Consider the following 22,650-nt stretch of genomic DNA (forward strand, 5'->3'; position numbering starts at 1 on the left):
CTTTCACGTTTGTTTTTCCTTAGGAAAACAGAACATTTTAAATCAGAAATTATCTGCCTTCATTTAAAACTGCCAAATTATTTTATATTAAGTTTCTATTTTATTACTTTTTAGGCTAAGGATTAAATATTTTCCTAAGCAAAAATCTTTTCTACGTTCTGACTTTAATATCTTAAACTATTATGATGTAAATATTTCAATTTTAGTTTCATGGTTCTTTTTTTTTTAAAGATTGGCACCTGGGCTAACAACTGTTGCCAATTTTTTTTTTCTGCTTTATCTCCCCAAACCACACCCCCCCCACCACAGTTGTATATCCTACTTGCATGTCCTTCTAGTTGTGGGATGTGGGACATCGCCTCAACGTGGCCTGACGAGCGGTGCCATGTCCGTGCCCAGGATCCGAACCCTGGGCTGCCGCAGCAGAGCGTGCGAACTTAACCACTTGGCCACGGAGCCGGCCCCGATTTCATGGTTCTTTTTATTTTTTATTACCTCAGGTGATATTCCTCTTTATTGCACAAATATGCACAACCATTGCTTTACTCGTGGGCTGGAAATGCCATTGGTTTTGTGTACCCACGGGGGAGCTCTATGCATGGACCTCTGTCCGAAGACTGTGGTAACAGGGAGACGGCAAGCCCCAGCTTTTTCAGGTCCGGGTCATGGAGCTCAGCAGCGCCCTATTCTTTGGGTGACCCCTTAGGGACTTCATTGTTTCTTCCTGACTTAAACAACAGGGAATCCTTTTGTTCCTCCTCCTCAGAAGTGTTCTTTGGCTCATCATTTGGTCATTTTCTCCCTGGATTAGTTTTTCTATCTTGATTTCACCAGAATGTGAGCTCCGGGAGCTCTATGAGGGCAGGGATTTGTGTCTGTTTTGTCTTCTGCTGTATCACCAGCGCTGAGGTCAGTGTCTGGTGTACTCAGTAGGTGCTCAATAAAAGTGTGTTCAATGAATTTCTAAAAAGAAAATCCTCTTTAGTGCAACCAATGTGGGAAAGCCTTCAGTTGCAGCTCCAACCTTATTCCACACCAGAAAGTTCACACTTGAGAAAGCCTTTAGGGATACGATGAAAGTGGGAAGGTCTTTAGCCATGGCTGTCACCTCGTTCAACCTCACACCAAAGAGAAGGTTGAGGACCTGGACTTTGTGAGGGAGCCATCTGCCAGAAGTTCAACCTTGTGTATTAGTTTTCTATTGCTGTGTAACAAATTACCACAATTTCCAAAACACCCAATTAGCTGGCAGTTATGAGATCAGAATTCTGGTGCAACATAGCTAAGTTCTCAGCTCCTCCTAAGATGAAGGTGCCGGCTAGAATGAGCTCTCATCTGGAGGTTCTGGGGGAAAAACCCACCTTCAAGCTCATTCTTTTTGGCAGAATTCACTTCCTTGCTGTGGTAGGACTGAGGTCTCTTTTCTTGCTGGTTGTCAGATGAGGAACACTGTCAGCTCCTACGTGCCACCTACTTTCCTTGACATGTGGGCCCTTCCATCTGCAAGCCAGCAAGAGTGCATCACATCCCTTCCATGCGTTGATTCTCTGACTTCCTCTCCTGCTGACAACCGGAGAAGATTCCCTGCTTTTGAAGGGCCATGTGATCACATTACACTCACCTGGATGACCTCCCCTTAAAATCAACTGTGCCATGTCACATAACCTAATCATGGGGGTAAAATCCATCATGTTCAGTCTCATGGATTAGGATGGGAAATCTTGGGGGCCATCTTAGAATTCTGCCCACATGCTTTTAGGCCCCAGCAGTCCTAGTGGGGAGATTCCTGAGTGCTGGGTCTGTGGAAACTCTTTAAAGAGCTATGTTGTACTTTCCAACTGGCCTTGGGCCAGAGCCTGTGGTAGAAGCCATATAATCTCTACCAGCCGCCACAGTGAGCAGTCACCTAACATGCTCAGGGAAGGAGGACCTCAATGCTCTCTCTCATTTCCTAGAGGGAATCAGGAGTGGTCCAAGCCTGTTAGGGGGCCACATTGCCTCCTCACTGATGGGTTTAGCCCTGGATGTGATCCACCCTTGGCCAAGAGGACCTGAGCTGGGCTCTGCTCAGGGCTTTCATAGAAGGTCTCCTTTCTTTATAGATGTGTTGACCCCACACAAGATGCCCATGAGATTCATCCACTGCCTAATTCTCCCAACCCAGGAACTGCCTGCCTCATACTGCCCTGGATTGCATGATGACAAATGGTTTAAGTCGCCTTTAACTCTGTGCGGGATGGACTGGCAACAGAGTTGGGCACTGCTGCCCTGAAGGGACGCAAAGCCCTTTTATGGGTTGGGTTGTCTCCTTGTCCAATGGCTACCAACCTGAGAAGTACCAAAGGAGGTTCTTCATGCTGCAAGTGTGACCCCAGACAACGATTTGAATCCACATGAAAAAACAGCACTGGTGAGTATGTAAGTATAAAAGGAAGTATAAATGCATATTTCTTTTCTTATTTTAAAAGCAATGGTATAAAACCATATAGTCATCTGTCAATGATGGGGATACGTTCTGAGAAATATGTCTTTAGACGATTTCATCGTTGTGCAAACATCATAGAGTGCACTTACACAAACCAAATGGTACAGCCTCCTACACTCCTAAGCTCTATGGTACTAATCTTATGGGACCACCATTGTATATGCGGCCCATTCTTGACCAAAACATCATTATGGAGCACATGACTCTATAAAACTGTTCTGTTTGGCCTATAACAAATAGAAATATTTCTGCCAATAACAGCACAATGGAGGTGGGTGTGACAAAGCTGTATTAGGCTAAGGAAATGACTCCAGAGAGTAACTTGAATCCAATACATGGTGTATTTATTTGTCCAACCTCATCAAATTTTGCACTTGAAATAAGTGCATTTTGTTGCATGTAAGTTATACATTAGTAAAGTTGACTAAAAAAATTCAGTTAGAAAATGGGGAAAACTTCAGCAGACATTTCACTAAAGAGGATATATGGATAGCAAATATTTACATGAAAAGATGTTCAACAGCTGTTGCTGGTGGGAATGTAAAATGGTACAGCTACTCTGGAAAACAGTTGGCAGTTTTAACACATTAAACATGCACTGACTGTACAACTGTGCAATTGCACTCCTGGGCATTTACCTCCCTACCCCAAAATGAAAGCTTATCTTCACAGAAAACTCTGAATACAAATGCTCATAGGTTTTATTTGTAACAGCAAGAGGAAAAAAAAACGAGTAAACAACCCAAAAGTCCTTCAGTAGGTGAGTGGATAAACAGACTGTGGTACATCCCTATAATAGAATGCTACTCAGCAATAAAAAGGAATAAGCTATTGATACACACAGCAACTTGGACAGATCTCAGCCTCATTAAGCTGAGTGAAAAAAGCCCAAAGTAGAGCCCGCCCTTACTATATGATTCCATTTATGTGACATTCTTGGAGTGACACAATCAGAATGATGGAGGGCAAATCAATGATCAGAGTTGGGAGAGGGTGTGACTATTAAGGGGCAGCAGGAAGAGTTCCTTTGTGGAGACAGAGCAGCTCTGATTGCGGTGGTGGTAACGTGAACCTACACATGGGATAAAATTTCACAGAACTACATAAAGAGTGCATGTGAAACTGGCATAATCTGAATAAGGTCTATAGAGTTGAGGTCAAAGTATTGTACTAACACTATTTTCCTGTTTTTGACAATGTACTACAGTTATATACAACGTTACCATTGAGGAAAGGTGGATGAAGGGCACATGGGAAACTGTAGTATTTTGCGACTTCTTTCAAACTATAAAATATATCCTGGGGCCAGCCCTGTGGCACAGCAGTTAAGTTCGCACTTTCTGCTTCTTAGCAGCCCGGGGTTCCCCAGTTTGGATCCCGGGTGTGGACATGGTACTGCCTGGCAAGCCATGCTGTGGTAGGCGTCCTACACATAAAGCAGAGGAAGATGGGCACAGATGTTAGTTCAGGGCCAGGCTTCCTCAGCAAAAAAGAGGACGACTGGCAGTAGTTAGCTCAGGGCTAATCTTCCTCCAAAAAAAAGAAAAAAAAATCTTAAGGGGCCAGTCCGGTGGTGTAGTGCCTAAGTGGCTAAGTAAGACGCTCTGCTTCTGCGGCCTGTGGTTCACAGGTTTGGATCCCGGGCACGCAACTACGCATTGCTCATCAAGCCATGCTGAGGTGGGATCCCATAAAGAAAACAGAGGGGGGCCAGCCAGGTGGTGCAGTGGTTAAGTTCGCCCATTCTGCTCCGGCAGCCCAGGGTTCACCGGTTTGGATCCCGGGGACAGACATGGCACTCCTTGGCAAGTCATGCTGTGGTAGGCATCCCACATACAAAGGAGAGAAAGATGGGCACGGATGTTAGCTCAGGGCCAGTCTTCCTCAGCAAAAAGAGGAAGAGTGGCAGCAGATGTTAGCTCAGGGGTAACCTTCCTCAAAAAAAAGAAAATAGAGGAAGATTGGCATAGATGTTAGCTCAGCAACAGTCTTCCTCAAGCAAAGAGGAAGACAGGCAACAGATGTTTGCTCGGGCAATCTTCCTCACCAAAAAAAAAAAAAGAAAAAGAAAAAGAAAATTTAAATTCCTTGATCATAAATGTTCCATTGAATGGGGAAATGCAAATAAAGGTACAAGGAAATAAAGAGTCCACATCTATTAGGACAGCTAGTGTAAGGTAAGCTTAGACTTACATACTCCCCTGCCTACAACAGGCCAGCCACATAGTTCCTGAGGGGACACAAGGGCCCTGACTGGGATTATTGTTGCCAAAAGACCCTCACAGACACTGATGGTATTGTGGTGGGGGAATAGTAGGTCACGGCCACCGCTCTGCAGGGTCATTGGCTTCATCTGTCACCTGTAAAGTGCACTGACCCCTCGACCGAGCAGGTAGACTTACGTGGAATGTTTGTACTTCGACAAGGGAGCACACCGTACACTACAGGCAAATCTCTTGCCCAGGGAGGCATTCTTACATGCGACCCATTCACAATGGGAGGGGTGCAAGAATAACTCCTTCTGGACTATGTGGAGAGAGGGGTCTACACTGTTCCAAATTAATGCATAAAATGTGAAGTTAGCAATTCTTCTGCATCTCATACTTTCAAATCCATACACTTCAGACTTGCTTCGAGTATAATCACCATGTCCTGCTAGATGCAAATATGACACAGAGGCAGAGGGGTCAGGCTGACCTGCGTTTACCTGGGTTCCCATGTGACTCTGGGTACAGTGCCTCACCTCTGTGTCCACTTTCTTATCTGTAAAATGGAGAAATTACAATCTCAGCCCCTGGTAGGTGGGACTATCACCATCTGACTGCTGGCACTGGACGCTCAGCAGCACTGCTCAGGCCTTCTCTGGCCGTGGGGACTCCTGCTCTGGTCACTGCATAGCCCTTCACAGCTGGTGGGCGGGAAGTGTGTCCCAAGCACCCAGAGCCTCCCGTGCTGCCCTGTGACTTGCGGTTTCAGGCATCACCTGCTACAGCAACCCAAACTTCACCCATCTCTTGCCATCCTTCAGGCAGTCAGCCCCAGGGAGATGTCCTGCAGTTTAGGGTCACCCTGTCCCCTCCCCAGTAAGACTCCATTATCTCATTACGTGACCTTGAAGTCCCTAAAGAGGCACTAAACCTAAAAGCTGAAAAGTGAAGCTACCAAGGTCCACAAAGGAAGTAGCACAAAGGAAGTAGCACAAACGAAAACATCACGAGCTGTGAGAGCCAGCCCAGGAAAGACGAGTGGTAGAGAGGGGCAATTTCAGTCCGAGACCACCTGGCATCCAATTGTAGCTTTGACTCCTACCAGCTGTGACCCAGAGTAAGTACTGGGCCTTGTGGACCTCAGGCCTGGAGCATCCATGCCTGCCCACACCCATGGGAGGGAATGAGCCTCTCACAGAGGAATGGACTTTCCAGAACTATTTAAGGATGTGTCAGCCGAGGACATGGTAAGGGGTGGCCAACGTCTCAGAACCAGGAAAAAAGAGGGGAGATGGGGAAGTGAGATTTGGAGGACAGATAGGTGCAGGACAGGCAGGTTAAGGAGGCATGGGAAGTAGGCGAGAGGGTGGACTGTCCAGCAGGGAGGTGAGGAAGATAGAAAAGTCACAAGGGTAGTGGCCATGGCACTTGGACACCAGAGGTACAGCTCAGGCACCAGACACAAGAACAGCCTAGCCCCACGGACAGTCCCACCACCAGCCTGCAATCTCCATGGCTGAGCCTCTTCAGGACCTCTCATGTCATCCCTGGTTTCAGGTCTACCCAATCCATCAATCAGTGCTCTAGACTGCCCTCCAATCTAGTGACCTCATGGGTTGTAAAGGTGACAATCATGTGGGGAATACAGTCACGTGCCATATGATGATGTTCTGGTCAACAACAGATCAGATATATGACAGTGGTCTCCTAAGACTGGTACCATATAGCCTAGGTGGGTAGCAGACTATACCACCTGGGTTTGTGTAAGTACACTCCGTGATGTTCACATACAATGAAATCACCTAACAACAAATTTCTCAGAATGTGTCTCCATCATTAATCGAGGCATGACTGTAAATAGCACGGTAAGAGTCCAGCCTAAGGCAGGACAATCCACCTGACACTTCATAGCTACCGACAATAGGCACGTACCATGCGCTGGAGGAGTCTCACTTGTGCCTGCCTTGTTGGAGAGAACATGCAGGTGTCACTAAGGAACAGGGTTACAAAGACTATCTGAGGATATCTATCAACTCAGGACATGTCAAGGGGAGGTGAACACTGATTGCATAGCTGGAGACAGAATAGTGGGACAGAGAGTGGGGGCATAGCCAGGGGACCAGAGTCAGGTTGCTGTCAAGAGGATGAAAAACCAGTTGGCGGTCAGGGAGGCACCAAGACCTGAGAGGCTAGGGGCCAGGCACCAGGTATGAGAATAGCCTACCTCTAGGCAGTCACTAGGGCCAGTCTCTTCACCAATTCCAGCTGGGTAACCACAGGGAATGTGGAAGCCACCAGAGCTAAGGGGGCTGATGAGGTTTGTGAGAATCCAGCCTAGGAGAGGCCAACCCACCCCATAACAGACCCCAGCGGGTGAGGATCATCCACTTATCTTCACAAACCGAAGGTCCAGGGAAGGTCTCCAAGGCACAGCCCAGTGGCCCCACAACAACGACCATGTCAGTGCACGAAGCAAGTGCTTGGCTTCTTACAGGAACTGACTGAACTGAGCATGACCTGCTGCGAAGATTGAGAGACGACTGACCGCACATCTCGGCCACTCACGGCGCCTGGGTAGAGTGTGTGGGAGTCGCTCACGAAGTGGCCTGCGCCCCAGCGCCAAGACCAAGAGCAGCTTCCAAGGGGAACATGCAAAGACCAGAGAAACCACCTCCGGCCGGGAGTGAGGAAGCTTGTGCCTGATCCAGCGAAGCCGCAAGGGCAAGCTTCCCCCGCACCACCCTGGGGCGCACGCTCCTCCGGGATTCGTCTGAGCGCTCCGCCCTCCCGAGGAGACACAGGGCCGAGGCATCGAGGACGCATCCGAACAGAAGACAGGGCGCCCAGGCCCCAGGTCCTCCGCCAGCTGGCGACCCGGACGCGCCCAAGACCCCGCCCGACGCCATCACCCACGCGCTCGCCCTCCTCCCCTGACCCGCGTCCGCGCGGAAACTACGGCCCGCCCCGGCGCAGGCTACGCGCCTGCCCTCACCGCGGGGTCGAAGACTCCGCACGTCTAGAGCTAGGAGCTCCTCGTCCCCGGCGCCTTCCCCTCCTCCTGAGAGGCCCCCAGGCCGCTCCCTGACGTCGGGCGCTTTCCTGCGCCTTCGTCTCCCGCCCCGTGAGGCAGACACACGCCACGGGCGCTGACTCCCGGGTGGCCGCGCAGGCCCCGGCAGACACCCCGCGCCGTGAGCCCGAGCGGGCCGCCTCCCTGCTCCCGGAAAGACCGGGCTCGAGGAGGGGGCACCCGTGCCGCGGACAGGGTCTGGTGGGACGTCCCCGCACTCCCGCCGTCCTTGCTCGCGTTCCGGCGGGCCAGGAGAGCCTCCCGTACGCCTCGCCCGCCACGGTTCCAAAGAAACCGTCGGATCCGACCCGGAAGTTCCTCCCCCGCTGGAGCGGCTCGCCGGGAACCGCCCCCTCCTGGGCCGTCATTGGCTCCGTCTGTACGGACGCACTGCGAGATCACTTATGGGAGATGTAGTTCGCGCGCGTCCAGCCGAAGCTAGCCGTGCGCTCCCCTGTCGCCTGGGCAACAAGCAAGCGCCACCGCGAGGGGAGCTGGGAAATGAGGTCCCCTCGGCGGCGCCGAGTCAGCAAAAGTGCAGCCCTGTGCTCCCGCCGCCGCCCCGGAGGGCGGGACTTCCGGTGTAGCCTTCGGCGCGCGCGCACGGTCGGCCGCCGGCCGTGGGCGCGCGCCCCTCGAGCAGCGCAGCGGCCACCTTCCCTGGAGCGCCAAGGCCGAGTTCGCGGAAGCTCGGCCCCCGTCGCGGTCAGCGCTGGCCGCTGCCCCGTCGTCCGCGGGTTCCGATGGCCGCGGAGGGGCAGGTGAGCGGAGGGAGCCCGGGCGGGGTGAGGCAGGCGGTGGCCGGCGAGGGACGGCTGGTGCCGAGGCAGCGGTCGAGGCGCCCGGTGCGTTGCGCCGGGCGGCCGAGAGCTGCAGCTGGGCGCAGGTCCGGTGGGGGGGTCCTCAGGGCAGGGCGAGGGTGCCCGCGGCCGTGGGCCCTGGGCAGTGTGGCAGTCCTGGGGCGGATGGGGTTGTGGTTGCCCTCTGTGGGGCACTCTGGAAACGCCACGTGCAGAAGTGGCGTTGGGGCGTCCAGGGAGCTGCCAGTGGGTGAGCTGGCCAGGTCGTGCTGGGGTGTGGAGTTATCAGGTGCTGCGGAACCTAGTTATGTCCCTGATTGGCACGAGGGCAGGTGGAGGGCCCTGGGACCAGGTTCTTGGGCCTAAGAGAGACGGGTGAGCATGGGTTTGGTTGTCTCTGAGAGATGATCTGTTGGACACAGAGGAGATAAGGTGGGGCCCTGTGCCTGGCCAGGTACATAGATGGTGTCTGTCTGGTTTCCCAACTGTTGTTGCCGTGGGCTGGATAGAGAGTCCAGTAGTACACGAGGGGAGAAGCACCAGTGGTACTGGGGGCCCTGGTAGTCCTCGGAGGTAGAGGTCTTAGAAGGAGGCAGGTATGAGGGTATGTGTCAGGTAGGGGTGGGAATGGGGCTCAAAGGGAAAGATGATGTCAGAGAGAGATTCGGCAGGACTCTGAAACACAGGTCATAGGTCCTGGATGTGTTCCTATGTCCGTACTTTGGTTGGCTGTTCTGACCACTATTGACCCTAAGACTGAATCAATCATTACAGGGCCCAGTGACCTTCGAGGATGTGGCTGTGTATTTCTCCCTGGAGGAGTGGAGCCTCCTTAATTTGACCCAGAGGAGCCTGTACCATGATGTGATGCTGGAGAATTTTGCGCTCATTGGCTCGCTGGGTAAGTCTCTCACACTCTTCCCCAGCGAACTGACCACCTCTGCCTTTCCCCATGGGAAGTTCTACCCATCCTAAAGCTACACCACAGAGGCTGCTTCTTTCCCAGGTTCCCTGTGGTTAGTGCTGTGAGTACTGGGACTCGGCTGTCTGCTCTTCCTCTGCCTCTCTCTGAGCAGGCCGATAGCAGCCTCAACACCTGTTGTCCCATGGCCTCCTGAAGTAGGGCTTGGGGTTCAGATGTTTACAGTTTGCCCTCAAAATCCCATCCAGCTGTGCGTCTCGTTGGCCCTGTGACTCTGCTGAAGCCATGGCCTCTCTGTGCTCTGGGTTTTGCCTTCTTCCTCCAAAAGAAATTTTAGAGGGCCCTCCCTGGGCCAGGCTTGAGCCATGAATTCAAATCAGTAGTTCAATTTGGTGAGTATTGCCATATTAATATCTTTTAATCCATGAACATGGCATGTTTTTCCCTTTATTTAGCTATTGTTTAATTTTTTCAAGGGTGTTTTATAGTTTTCAGTGTACAAGGCTTTATTCCTGAGTATTGTATTCTTTTTGATGTTATTTTAAGTTGAATTGTTTATTTAATTTCATTTTGGATTGTTCATTGCAAGTGTATAGAAATATAAGTGATTTTTATGTACAGATCTTGTATCTTGCAGTCTTGCTAAACTAATTTATTAGTTCTAATAGTTTCAGTGGATTCCTTGGTATTTCCCATGTATATAATGTCATGTCATTGTGAATGGAGATATTTTTACTTCTTTCTTTGCCAACTGACCTGGCTAGAATCTCCAGTACTTTATTGCATAGAAGTGGCACGAGTAGACATCTTTGTTTTGTTTACAATCTTATGGGAAAAGCGTTCAGTCTTTCACTAGTAAGATGCTAGCTGTAGGTTTTCTGCAGATGTCCTTTTCAGGTGAAGAATTGCCCTTCTCTTCCCAGTTTGTTGAGTGCATTTATCATGAAAGGTAGTTATATTTTGTCTCATACTTTTCTATGTCTTTTGAAATCATCATGTGATTTTTGTCCCCTCTTCTATTAACATGGTGTATTACAGTGATTGATTTTCATCTGTGTGACTATTATTAGCATAAATTACAGTCTGTCATGATTTGTAATCCTTTTTATGTATTTCTGGATTTGGTTTGCTAGTATTTTGTTGAGGAGTTTTGCATCTGTATTCATAAGACTTATCAATGGTGTAGTTTTCTTTTTCTCCTAATGTCTCTGTTTGGATTGAGTATGAGGGTAATTTTGGCTTCAATGTTTGACTTGGGAAGTGTTCCCTTCTCTTCTTTTTCCTGAAAGAGTTTGTGAAGTACTAGTGTTAATTTTTCTTTTTTTTTTTTTGAGGAAGATTAGCCCTGAGCTAACATCTGCTGCCAGTCCTCCTCTTTTTGCTGAGGAAGCCTAGCCCTGAGCTAACCTCCATGCCCATCTTCCTCTACTTTATATGTGGGACACCTACCACAGCGTGGCTTTTGCCAAGTGGTGCCATGTCCACACCTGGGATCCGAACCGGCGAATCCCAGGCCACCGAGAAGCAGAATGTGCCAACTAAACTGCTGTGCCACCAGGCTGGCCCCGACTAGTGTTAATTTTTATTTCAACATTAATATTCACCAGTGAAACCATCTGGTCCTAGGCCTTTGTTTTCCTCCTGTAGGGAAAGTTTATTTTTTAAATCTATTCAGATTTTTTCTTTCTTCTTGAGTCAGTTTTGGTAGGTTTTTTCTTTTTTAGGAATTTGCCCATTTTATCTAAATTATCTAATTTGTGGGCATACAGTTGTTCATAGTGTTTCCTTACAATCCTTTCTATTTTTGTAAGGTTGTTAGTAATGTTCCTTTTTTCTTTCCTGTTTGTAATAAATTGAGTCTTCTCTCTATTTTTTCTTGTCAGTCTAGGTAATGGCTTGTTAATTTTGTTGATGTTTTCAAAGAACCACATTTTGGTTTCATTGATTCTGTTTTTCTAATCTCTATTTCATTTGCCTCTGCTCTTTATTATTTTCTTTCTTCTGCTAGCTTTGGATTTAGTTGCTTTCCTTTTTCTTGTTTCTTGAGGTTAAAATTAGGTTATTGGTTTGAGATCTTTTTTAATATGGGTGTTGTGATTGTCAACTAAAAATGTAAATTGGCCAGTTGTTTTACCCACAGAGCAAGTTTATTTGGGAACAACCAAAAGAACTGCAATTCAAGACATACAAGCTATGGCAGACCATGGGCAAATCCAAGAAAAAAGGAGGGGAGCTTGCTTTTTGTTTTGCCTTTTTTCCCCCAGTAATTTTATTGAGATCATAATGGTTTATAACATTGTATAGTTTTGGGTGTACATTATTATTTATAAATTTCTGAATAGACTTCATTGTGCTCACCACCAGTAGTCTCATTTTTGTCCGTCACCATACATATGTGCCCCTTTCCCCCTTTCGCCCACCCCCAGCCCCCTTCCCCTCTGTTAACCATTAATCTGTTCTCTTTATCTATATATTTGTTTATCTTTGACATACAAGTGAAATCATGTAGTATTTGTCTTTCTCTGTCTGGCTTATTTCACTTAACATCATACCCTCAAGGACCATCCATATTGTTGTGAATGGGACAATTTTGTCCCTTTTTTATGGCTGAGTAGTATTCCTTGTGTGTGTGTGTGCACGTGTGCGTGTGTGTGTATATATATATATGACATCTTCTTTATCTGATCATCTGTAGAAGGGCACTTGGGTTGCTTCCACGTCTTGGCTATTGTGAATAATGCTGCAGTGAACATAGGGGTGCTTAAATCTCTTTAGATCATTGATATCAAGTTCTTTGGATAAATATCCAGAAGTGGAAAAGCTGAATCCTATGGTATTTCTATTTTTGTTTGTTTGTTTTTTTTTTTTTGAGGAAGATTAGCCCTGAGCTAACATCTGCTGCCAATCCTCTTTTTGCTGAGGAAGACTGGCCCTGAGCTAACATCCGTGCCCATCTTCCTCTGCTTTATATGTGGGATGCCTACCACAGCATGGCTTGCTAAGCCGTGCATGTCCACACCTGGAATCCAAACCAGGGAACCCTAGGCCACTGAAGTGGAACGGCTGCACTTAACCACTGTGCCACTGGGCCGGTCCCTTAACTGATTTTTAAGTGTACAGAGGAGGTTCCTTTTCTAGTGCACCTGGTTGCCATGATGACGTGAGCCCCTGTGGTGTGTGGCAGGGTGGGTCAGCCTTGGCTTGGGCTGGCCTCTTACTCCTTTCTCCTCCTAGGATTTGCACCTTTGAGGTCCCATGCGGTTACCCAACTGGAGGATGATGAAGAACAGCTCTGGGTACCCAACATGGTGGACATGATCCTGGTCAGCAGAACAGAGGCCGAGAGGGGCCCTGGTCTTGGTGAGTGGGTCTGGGGGCCTGGTTGCAGTGCCGGGCTCGCGGCATGCTGGGTGTCTGTGTGCACTGGCATCTTGGTGCTGAGGCCAGTGACTGCATTTTGTCCCACCTTTCCTCTCCCTTTTGGACACACCTTGTGGTCTTGCCATGTCTACCATGACTCTCAGACCCTGGATGACCCACCTTTTTGGCCTCTGTATCTTGTCATTTTCCTGTCTCTGTGCCAGCACAGAGCTGTCCACTACTGACCTGCTCTGCCTGTGATTTGTGATGTGCATGTGTCCTTAAATAATATTTGACCACTGGCTACTCTGTTACAATTGTCTTTTCATCGGAGTAGACACATCCTCTTCACAATACTTGCTGTCATCATCTAAGGCCCTCCTTTAAACCCAGTGCAGAGGAGTGGCTCAGAGACCCCAGCTCTCCTCCCTGCATTGCTGCCATCTTTGTGTCTTTGTCCCTGTTGAGGTCTTCCCTGTTCCATGGTCTGCCAGAGCCCTGTTCTGCTGGGCCAGCCCTTCCTCACCCAGACCTTTCCCAGCACCCTCCTGGCAGTTCTGTGGACTTCTTTCTAGGTGTGTGCAGTGTGCATTGGTGAGAAGGTGCCTCCTCCCTCTAATCCAGCTCTTGGCACCTCACTTCTCTGTCTCAGGTTGTCTGTGCAGACTGGAGGATGAGGAAGCTCCTCCCAAGCAGGTGAAGAGCTGCAGAGTTCACCTGTCAGAGAAGCCCTTTCTGTGTGGGGCGTCTGGGAAGGATGTCCCAGCCACCTTAGACCTCCTCCTGCACGAGGGCGCCCACAGCAGGGGGAAGCCATGCAGGAGCACTGAGCGCAAGGCCTTCCCACCCAGCTCCCGTTGCCAGCAGCAGCAGGGAGTCCAAGCTGCACAGAAGCCCTTCAAGTGCAGTGACTGTGGGCAGGCCTTCCTGAAGGCCTTTGCGCTCCTCGACCACTTAACTCTCTCTGAAGAGAGACCCTTTAGATGCCCAAAAGGTGGAAATGCCCCCAAAGAGACATCAACCCTTGCTAGTCACCGAAAAATTCACACTGGAGAGTCATCCCATGTGTGTAACGAGTGTGGAAAGGCCTTCAGTTACCCATCTAAGCTGAGGAAGCACCAGAAGGTTCACACGGGCATAAAACCTTTCAAGTGTGGTGAGTGTGGTAAAACCTTCAACCGCAAAGATGCGCTTGTCCTGCACCAGAGAATCCACACTGGAGAAAGGCCGTATGAGTGCAGCGAATGTGGGAAAGCCTTCAGCGTGTTGTCCACCCTCATCCGGCACCGGAAAGTTCACATTGGAGAAAGGCCCTATGAGTGCGGGGAATGTGGGAAGTTCTTTAAATACAACCACAGCTTCATTCTTCACCAGAGAGTGCACACTGGAGAAAGGCCCTACGAGTGCAAGCAGTGCGGGAAAGCGTACGTGACCCGCTCCGGCCTCTACCAGCACTGGAAGGTCCACACTGGGGAGCGGCCCTACAAGTGCAGCCTGTGTGGAAAAGCCTTCACGACCAGGTCCTACTGCAATCGGCACCAGCAGTTCCACACTGAAGAGAGGTCCCATGAATGTGCAGAATGTGGGAAAGCCTTCAAACATAGTTCCACCCTCCTTCAGCACAAGAAAGTCCACACTGGAGAAAGGCAGTAGGAGGACAGGGATGTGGGAAAGCTTGTAGCCATGGCTGACACCTTGTTCATCATGAAAGGTCTCACTCAAGAGAGATTAGGAGAGTAGCCATTTGAAAGCTAAACCTGGCAGACCCCACCACCACCCTGGGGTGGTGCCAGGAGTGTTGGGAAGCTTTTGGGAGCTACATTGCACTCTGACCTGCCCAGGCTGTTGGCAGTGTTAAGTCACTGCCAGTTTCTGTGACAGAAGCCACCCCACCTCTACCACCTGGTCTGTCCCCATGGGGTCTATCAGTCACCCCAGTGTACTCTGGGACAGCAGACCTCTGTGCTCCCCACTCTATATAGGAGAGAATCATGAGTGGTGGAACCCATAATGGGCCTATTCCCTCCCTTGACTGGTTTAGGTGTGGACGTGACCTAGTTCTGGCCAAGAGTAGCTGAGAAGTTTCTACTGGGATCTTCCAGGGAAGATTAACCACTTTCATGGATGCTATGAGACTACACATGGTACCTGTCATGGATTTATCCAACTCTGGAACTGACTGACTCACTGCTCTGGAATGTATGGTAACAAAGGCCGTATTGTTTAAGCCACTTTTATTTTTGGGGGTTCTGATCCCTGTGTGTGGAGGGACTGAGAACAGAATTGGGCTCATAAATAGAGGGAATGGCTTCTTTGGGGGTCCCTGACTTTTATCTACCTCAGTGGGGAGAGCAGGATGGCAGACAACAGCTCCAGTCAAGATTGGCCTAATTTTCATTGGTGTCTGAGACCTCCAGAGAAAGACTGAAGAGCTTTGTGGATGAATCTGGTAGCTTGGATGTCAGGTTTCTTTGTGGGTCCAGAGCTTGTGAAGAATGGGGTCATTGCTTTAAGATCCCCCATGTGTGTAAGGACAAGAGAGCTGGGTCCCTTGTTCCCAGAGAATGTTGTACAACATCTGGCATTGGTCAGAAGAAGCTGTTTCCAGAATCAGCTCAGAAGCCATGTTCTCTGAAAACTAGAGTGTGGAAGTAAGTTCTAGACTGACCATAGGACCTACAGGGGCCTGTTTAAAAGAGTAAGTGGGCACAGAAATACTGAGTGGAGTAACATGGGGGCGGGGGGGTGTCTGGTAAACTAGAGTTTGAGTTGGATCTAAAGAGGCACCCACAAATGTTCCAGCAACTGTCGTTCCACGGTGTGAGGAGTGCAGAGTTATCTGTGGCTGAGGTCACTGTTAGCAAGTAAGCTACAGGTTTTCTGGATTCTCATCAGCTTCCTGAGCATGTCCACCTCATGGCCGTCACCCTGGGCTGAGAGAAGGGAGATCCCATAGTCCTGGGATGTGGTTTGTGTGACCCAGTTGGGTTCCCAGTGTGTCTGCACACGATAGCCTTCGTTGTTTTTGCTGCCACTGTCCCGGGGCTCAAAGGAGAGAAGTGGTTGAATCAACATATGGATCCAGATCTTCTGGTTTGTGGGGCCTTTTGATTTAAAAAATTTGGAAAGTATTTTCCCAAAAGGTAAATAAAATGTCAGTTCATCAAAACTTGTATGTTGGTTGTAGCTGTGTCCCTAGTCCAGAAATTGTGCTTCCTGTCAAGAAGAGACCGTTAGTTGGGAGACATGTTGGGGAGAGCACCAGTGCCCCCAGGCTTGAGGCGCTTCAGGCCACTGCTGCCTCCTAACTGGGGTGATTCTTCTCGCCACCCCTGGAGGGGTGATGACCACACAGGCGGAACCCGAGGCAGGCCTGCAGTCAGGGCAGTTTCAGCCAGGCTGCTCAATTTCTCCCCAGCACCGTAAGGTACATGGCCACCCCCAGCCTGCTCAGGCCCTCCCCGCCGTGTAATAATTATCTATCTCCAACATGGGGGTGCATGTCCAACTGAGCCAGGCAGGGCTCAGATCTCCAAGCAAATGGGGATAGGGAAGACCTCAGTAATTAGAGCTCAATTCTTTGTACCCTGTGTGGGTGGCCTTGGTTAGATCTCATAAGATGGCCCCCAGCGCATGGTGAAGGATCCTCTGCACTTGCCCTGAATCTGCCTGCTGGTCTCCCACTGGGGCTCTGCACACAGCAGCCAACCTGTTGGGGAGGGTTTGGAGGGTGCCGTTTCCCTGGTGATGCTGGAACATCAGGAACAAAGCCTGGTGGCTCTGACTCTTGGACCTGCCCAGGGTACCATTTTGGGTGGGACTCACTCGTGCCCTCGCTTCAGCCCAAACTTCATCTGGGAGCCAACGCCAACAGCCCATTGTTAAACAGCCTCTGCCTGGCAGTGGAGCTCTCCTCTGGAATATACCCTGCAGTCCCTGGCCCCTGGGAATTTTCTCGTGCCCTCAGCCTATCAGGACTGCCTCCTCATCCTTGCTCCCTCTCCCAGTAACACCCCTTCAATAGTGAAGCCAAGACGTCCCCTCTTCATGAGTCCTATGACTCATTCTCTTTTTGTCCTCCATGCCTTGATGTCAGGCCGGACACCAACCCTCTGCCACCTCTAAGTTTGTCCTCGTGACTAGTCTGCACTGTTGTAGCAGTGTACAGCAGTGTAGCAGTCCCTCTGTTAGCAACCGAGGGATACTTTTGTGTTCCTTAAAGACTTAGCAACATGCAAGCAACGGCTCAAGGGCTCAAGGCTTCACTGATCTTGGGGATTCGTGCCAGACAGCTTGCTTCCAGCTTTTTAAAGTTCATCTACAGAGGCAGCGTGCTTATTTTTTCACTGCTTACCTGTTTATCCCATGCCTGGTGAATTGCTGCTGTGTGCTGGGGACTGAACTCGCCCACCAGGGACGAAAAACACAGGGGCCTCCTGCATGGAACTTACTTTCTAGTAGGGCGATAGAGACTGTGTCCCCCCAAAATACAGTGGGTAAAACTTATCTCCATTGTGATAGTGTTCAGTGTGTAACGCACTTAGTCCCCGTGTCAACAGGGCAGGTGTCAATTTGTTGGTAACAGTAATGATAAACATGCACGTCTCCCTACTAATTAAGCAGGAGAGCAGGATTGAAATTCTGAATATTCAGTTTGATACCTCGTCTTATAAAATTCCATGAACTGATTCATGGGGCCAGATTCCATCTTGTTCTGCAGATACCCTGAGGGCAACTCTTCTCATCTCCTGGTAAGTGTCTCAGTCCATTTGGCCTGCTATAACAAAATACCATAGACTGGGTAGCTTAAACTGCAGAACTGTATTTCTCACAGTTCCAGAGGCTGGAAGTCCAAGATCCTAGCATGGGCCGATTTATTCCTGGATGAGAGCTCTCTTCCTGGCTCTTAGACAGCCATCTTTTGCTATGTCTTCACACGGCTGAGAGAGATGAAGCTCTGCTATCTCTTTGCCACATGGAGGCCTCACTGTCATCTAAACCCATTACCTCCCAGAGGCCCCACATCCTCACAGCATCACGTAGGGGGCTAGGGCTTCAATGCATGAATTTGAGGAAGACACAAACATTCAGTCCATAACAATATCTTTTTAATATTGGTTATTTTCATTTTAAAGCTATGCTCTGGAATTTAATCATTTAGCACCCTAAGCAGACCAGTACAGCTCACTTTTACAGTATAGCTCCCCTGCAGTGATCCCCACATATTGACATCCCCGTCTCCTGCCGAGGATGGCCCAGGCCAGGCCTCCTAAAGTCCAGCACAGACTTTTCCACCACACCCATGGACGGGTGAAAGCTGCGTCAGGCTCCGGAGGCCCAGATTCCACCAATGCAAAGGTTCATCATGAGTCCGCTCTGTCTCTTACTCTGAGTTGCCCTTCCTGCCCTGGGAAGCTCCCGGCAGCATGCACCTGCATGTGAAAGTCAGCCTCCGCCCAGCCTCACCACAAGCAGCCACATCCATCTTGTGGTTCCTAATGGGCTTAGAATAAACCAAACTCCACCCCAGCTTACAGTGCCGGCATGACTTGGTTCCCAACCCCATGCCCTGCTCCTCCCCAACACAGGCCACAGGTCTCCTCATTCTTAAACTCTTCAGCTCACTCCTGCCTGGGGCCTCTGCACTCAGTTCCTTGTGGCCAGAATACTCTTCTTCTGGAGTGACCTCCTCAGAGAGGTGTTCCGGACCGTCACTCTGAAGAGGCAGTCATCACTTCCTGTCACCTGCATCATTTCCTGCAGAGCTCCAACCACTCTCTGCAGTGGCCCTGTTGTTTAGTCTTTGCATGTTAAATCTGCATCGCGCGTTGACTCGAGATGAAATGTGTCTATCCCAGAGCTCAGGCAAGGGCCTGGCACACAGTAGACCCTGGAGAATGTTTGTTGAGTGAGTATTTGGCTGCTCTGCAGGACTGTGCTGGGCCCAGACCACAGCCCTGTCACCACAGCTGACTCTGGGGAGGGAGAGAAGGAAGGACATCAAAGTGAAAGAGTAGAAAATCCCTCTTCCTGCATTCAGCAAATTGCCTGAGTCTGCTTACCTGTTTATCCCATGCCTGGTGAATTGCTGCTGTGTGCTGGGGACTGAACTCGCCCACCAGGGACGAAAAACACAGGGGCCTGCTGCATGGAACTTACTTTCTAGTAGGGCGATAGAGACTGTGTCCCCCCAAAATACAGTGGGTAAAACTTATCTCCATTGTGATAGTGTTTAGAGGTGATTAGGTTCTGAGAGTGGAGCCCTCGGGAATGAGATTAATGCCTTTATAAGAGACCCCCGAGAACTCCCTCCCTCCTTGTGCTGTGTGAGGACACAGTGAGAAGACGGCTGTTTACCAGGAAGCAGATCCTCACCAGACACCAAATCTGCCTGCACCTTTATCTTGGACTTGCCAGCCTCTCTACCTGAGAAATAAATTTCTGTTGTCTGTAAGCCCTCAGGCTATGGTGTGTTATAGCAGCTGGAGTGGACTAAGACGTGAGGAGACAGACATCCCTCAAGAAACCACACAACTGGCGACAGTGACAAGGGCTAAGAAAGGGCACTCTTGGTGTGTCGATTGAGGGCCTTCTTGATTGTCTGCATTTCGGGACCTCTGGTCTCTCCTCATGTCCATCTCCGGGGGGGCTCAGGTGATGCTGCACTTGGCGTTTACCTTTTAGTGAAGGGAAGTCATCATGGCTGCTGCTTTCATGTAGTGCTTTTTTTTTAATCTAACATTTAATGATTCTACTTTTTTACAGTCTACAGAGCTTATTCAGATTTCATGTTATACATGCACACACGTGTGTAGTTCTATGCAATTTTATCACATGTGTAGCTTCATGTAACTTATCCCCTCAATCAAGATACAGAACAGGTCAAACACCACAAAGATTGCCCTCCTGCTGCCCCTTCATGGCCAATCCCCAACCTTAACCCCTGGCAGCCACTAATCCACTTACTTCTATAATTTTCTAACTTTAAAGTGATTTTGATGAGGGTCCACTTTTTCTTTTTATCAATTGTGCTTTTCTAATCAAGTCTAAGAAATCTTCACTTGGCCCTAAGTCTCAAAAATTTTCTCCTAAAAATTTTAGTTTTCTGTTTTATATTTAAATGTGATCCTTTTTGAGTTAATTTTTGTGTAAGGTGTGAGATTTGTTATTTTTTGCCTGTGGCTGTCCATTTGTTCCAGCACCATTTGTTTAAAAAACTCTTCTTCCTCCATTTAGTTGCTTTTGCACCTTCGTCAGAAATCCTTTGGGCCTGTATGTATGGGTCCATTTCTAGGTTCTGTGTTTTGTTCCATTGATCTATATCTATTCTTCCGCCAGCATTAATGATTAATTTTCATGTCTCTATTTCCCCACAGTGAGCTGGGTGGACCTGGAGTGTGAGACCTAGAAGAGTAACTGGATTTGCTGTAGAGTAACCTCTCCCTTCACCTGGATGCCAACATGTTCAGGGAATCTTCCCCCTCTCCTCTCCATGCAGCAAAGGATCCTTCCCAAAGGAGACTGGAGATCCAGCCCCATGGTTGCCCATTTCCCTCAGGACCTGACCCTTCCCACCCTGGGGCCCATCTCCAACCAGTGATGGTCCGGGGGCTTGCATCAAAGATTTTTTTTTATGGACACTGTTGACTGTACATATACCTGTCATGGATTTGTCCAGCTTTCAAATCACTCATCCCTGGAATGTAGTACCTTACACTGGTCTAAATTATATAACACAGGTCTTTTTTTTTTTTAAAGCCACCTGTAATCTTGGGGGTTGTGTTCGTTTTGTGGGGTATTTTGAGAACAGAATTGTGCTCTATGTACAGAAAGGGGACAGTGGGGCCCCAGTTTGCTTATTAGCTTTTGTTATATTTCATAGAGTTTTTGTACATGGACAACTGTATTACCTGTGAATAAAGTAAGTTTTACTTCTTTTTAATCCAGATGCCTTTTCTTTTTCTTTCCTTACTGCACTGACTAGAACCTCCAATGGAATGTTGAAAGGAAGTGGTGATTACTGACATTCTAGTGCTGTTAAGCCACCCAGTCCACGGTATTTTGTTATAGCAGCCAGAGCTAAGTCATATGACCTTTAAAATTCTAAGAACACCTTGTTTAGCACTAGTCTCCAGGATCAGTGACACCTTGAGCCATTTCTGTTGCTTTCAGAAAAGCAAACATACCCTTGAGATTTGAAACATTTGCATCTGTGGGTGCAGTTGTGGGAAGACATGGTAGCAGAGGACTGGTGTCAGACCAAAGGTTCAGACATCAGAGAGAGGCTGACACCAACACGGAGGAGCGATAATGCAGCTGAGAGGGAGAGGCAAGGTTGGGAGAGGTTGAGAAGACGGTGGAGGGTATCCCTTGTTGGGGAGGGCACAGGCAAAGGTCCAAGGGCAGGGAACTGCTGGACAGAGCCCAGAGAAGAGTTATGACTGGCTAGGGCTGAGTGCACAGGATCAGTCTTAGACTGCATCAAAGGCCTGAAGGCACTTGCCTGTTGGATTGAGGGTGGGCTGAAAGCAATGCAACTACAGAGCCCCACACAGACTGGTATCCTGGGCAGCCAGTGGTCACAGCCATCAGGCCTTTGCCTGAAGTATTCTGGCATCACTGGCAAACATCTCCCTTCCCCAACAGATTGGCTGCTGTGTACTGAGCCCCACTGGGAGACTGGAAGGCCAGTTCAGGGCAAGCACAGAAGACTCTTTAGTCGTGAACTGAGGGCCATTTTATGAGATCTAACCATGGCCCTCCACACAGGGCACAAAGGACTGAGCTCTGATGACCAGTATCTATCCTACCCCAATCTGCTTGGAGGCCTGAATCCCATGTAGCTCAGCAGGCCTATAACTGATCCAACATGAGCCTCCGTGTTGGTGGAAGACAATTATTACACCCAGGAAGGCCTGTGCAGGGTGGGGGATCCCCCAAACACCTCATGGTGCTGGGGAGTACTTGAGCAGCCCTGCTGTAAACTGTGCTGACTGCAAGCCTGCCTTTGCTTCTGCCCCTGATGTTATCATTCCTTGTCCCTTTGGGGGCTTTGGGGAGAATCACCCTGGGAAGAGGTGGCAGCAGCAGTGGCTTCTGACCCACCACACAGTATGGATGGACACTGCAGGCCAAAGCCTCTCACATCAGAGGACTCCTGGTCCTTCTCCCCCAGGACTCTTGGAAGGGCCCAGGAGAATATACATAACCCACCTAGAGGTTTCAGTAAACTGCTTTTGTATTGGAATGTTTTTGGAAATGGCTCCAACATTTATAAAATCAAAAGTCACATAAAAATCCAAATATCTGGATCTTTTTTGAAAACCAGGAGGTTTGGGAAACCCATATTAACTCCACCATGTTGTCTCCCCACCCCTGAGGGACAGACCTGCTTGGAGGCACAGAGGTAGAGTAATGAAGGCCAATGGCTGTGCGATTCTCTAGAAACCCTGGCTACTCACATAAACCACTCCCCATACCATGAGCTCTGTTTTCCCTCAGGGTTGGGGGAAGTGAGAGTGACACCTGAGCAGTGACAGCCATGAGATGAACAGCTCAGGGAGGTTAAAACACTTGTATTTCAGCTGTGGGCAATACACAGGTCTGCAGGTCCTGAGTTCTGCACACTCTTATCCACTTGGTCAGTCACCCGGAGGAGTTTTGATGCACCTGTGGAACAACTAAGTCATCTCTAGTTTAGCAGTCTTCTCGACACTGCCCAGTGTTTCTGTACTCATGGTGGCTCCCACATGCCCCTGCAGGTCTCAGATTGGTCTAACTGCCTCATCCTGCATAACCACAGCTGA

At 49.2% G+C, this 22,650-nt stretch overlaps 1 protein-coding gene across 4 annotated transcripts; it reads left to right on the top strand.

The window, feature by feature from the left end:
• Positions 1-8,321: 8,321 nt before the first annotated feature.
• On the top strand, positions 8,322-20,786 carry ZNF584 (zinc finger protein 584). 4 transcript variants are annotated; one of them, XR_011498540.1, is made up of 5 exons: positions 8,322-8,523; positions 9,337-9,463; positions 12,719-12,844; positions 13,497-15,495; positions 20,221-20,786. XR_011498540.1 is itself a non-coding variant. In XM_014865622.3 (4 exons), exons 1-4 carry the CDS (start codon positions 8,506-8,508, stop codon positions 14,495-14,497), a joined length of 1,272 nt encoding a protein of 423 aa, XP_014721108.2. In that variant the 5' UTR covers positions 8,322-8,505; the 3' UTR covers positions 14,498-16,017. The 4 variants fall into 4 exon arrangements, 2 of the variants coding, with proteins under 2 accessions (XP_014721108.2, XP_044616140.1); XR_006520711.2 differs by having other exon boundaries at positions 8,374-8,523; positions 9,328-9,463; XM_014865622.3 differs by lacking the exon at positions 20,221-20,786 and having other exon boundaries at positions 13,497-16,017.
• The last annotated feature ends 1,864 nt before the right edge of the window (positions 20,787-22,650 follow it).

Source organism: Equus asinus, chromosome 26 (genome assembly GCF_041296235.1).
Source record: "Equus asinus isolate D_3611 breed Donkey chromosome 26, EquAss-T2T_v2, whole genome shotgun sequence".
NCBI classification, from domain to species: Eukaryota; Metazoa; Chordata; class Mammalia; order Perissodactyla; family Equidae; genus Equus; species Equus asinus.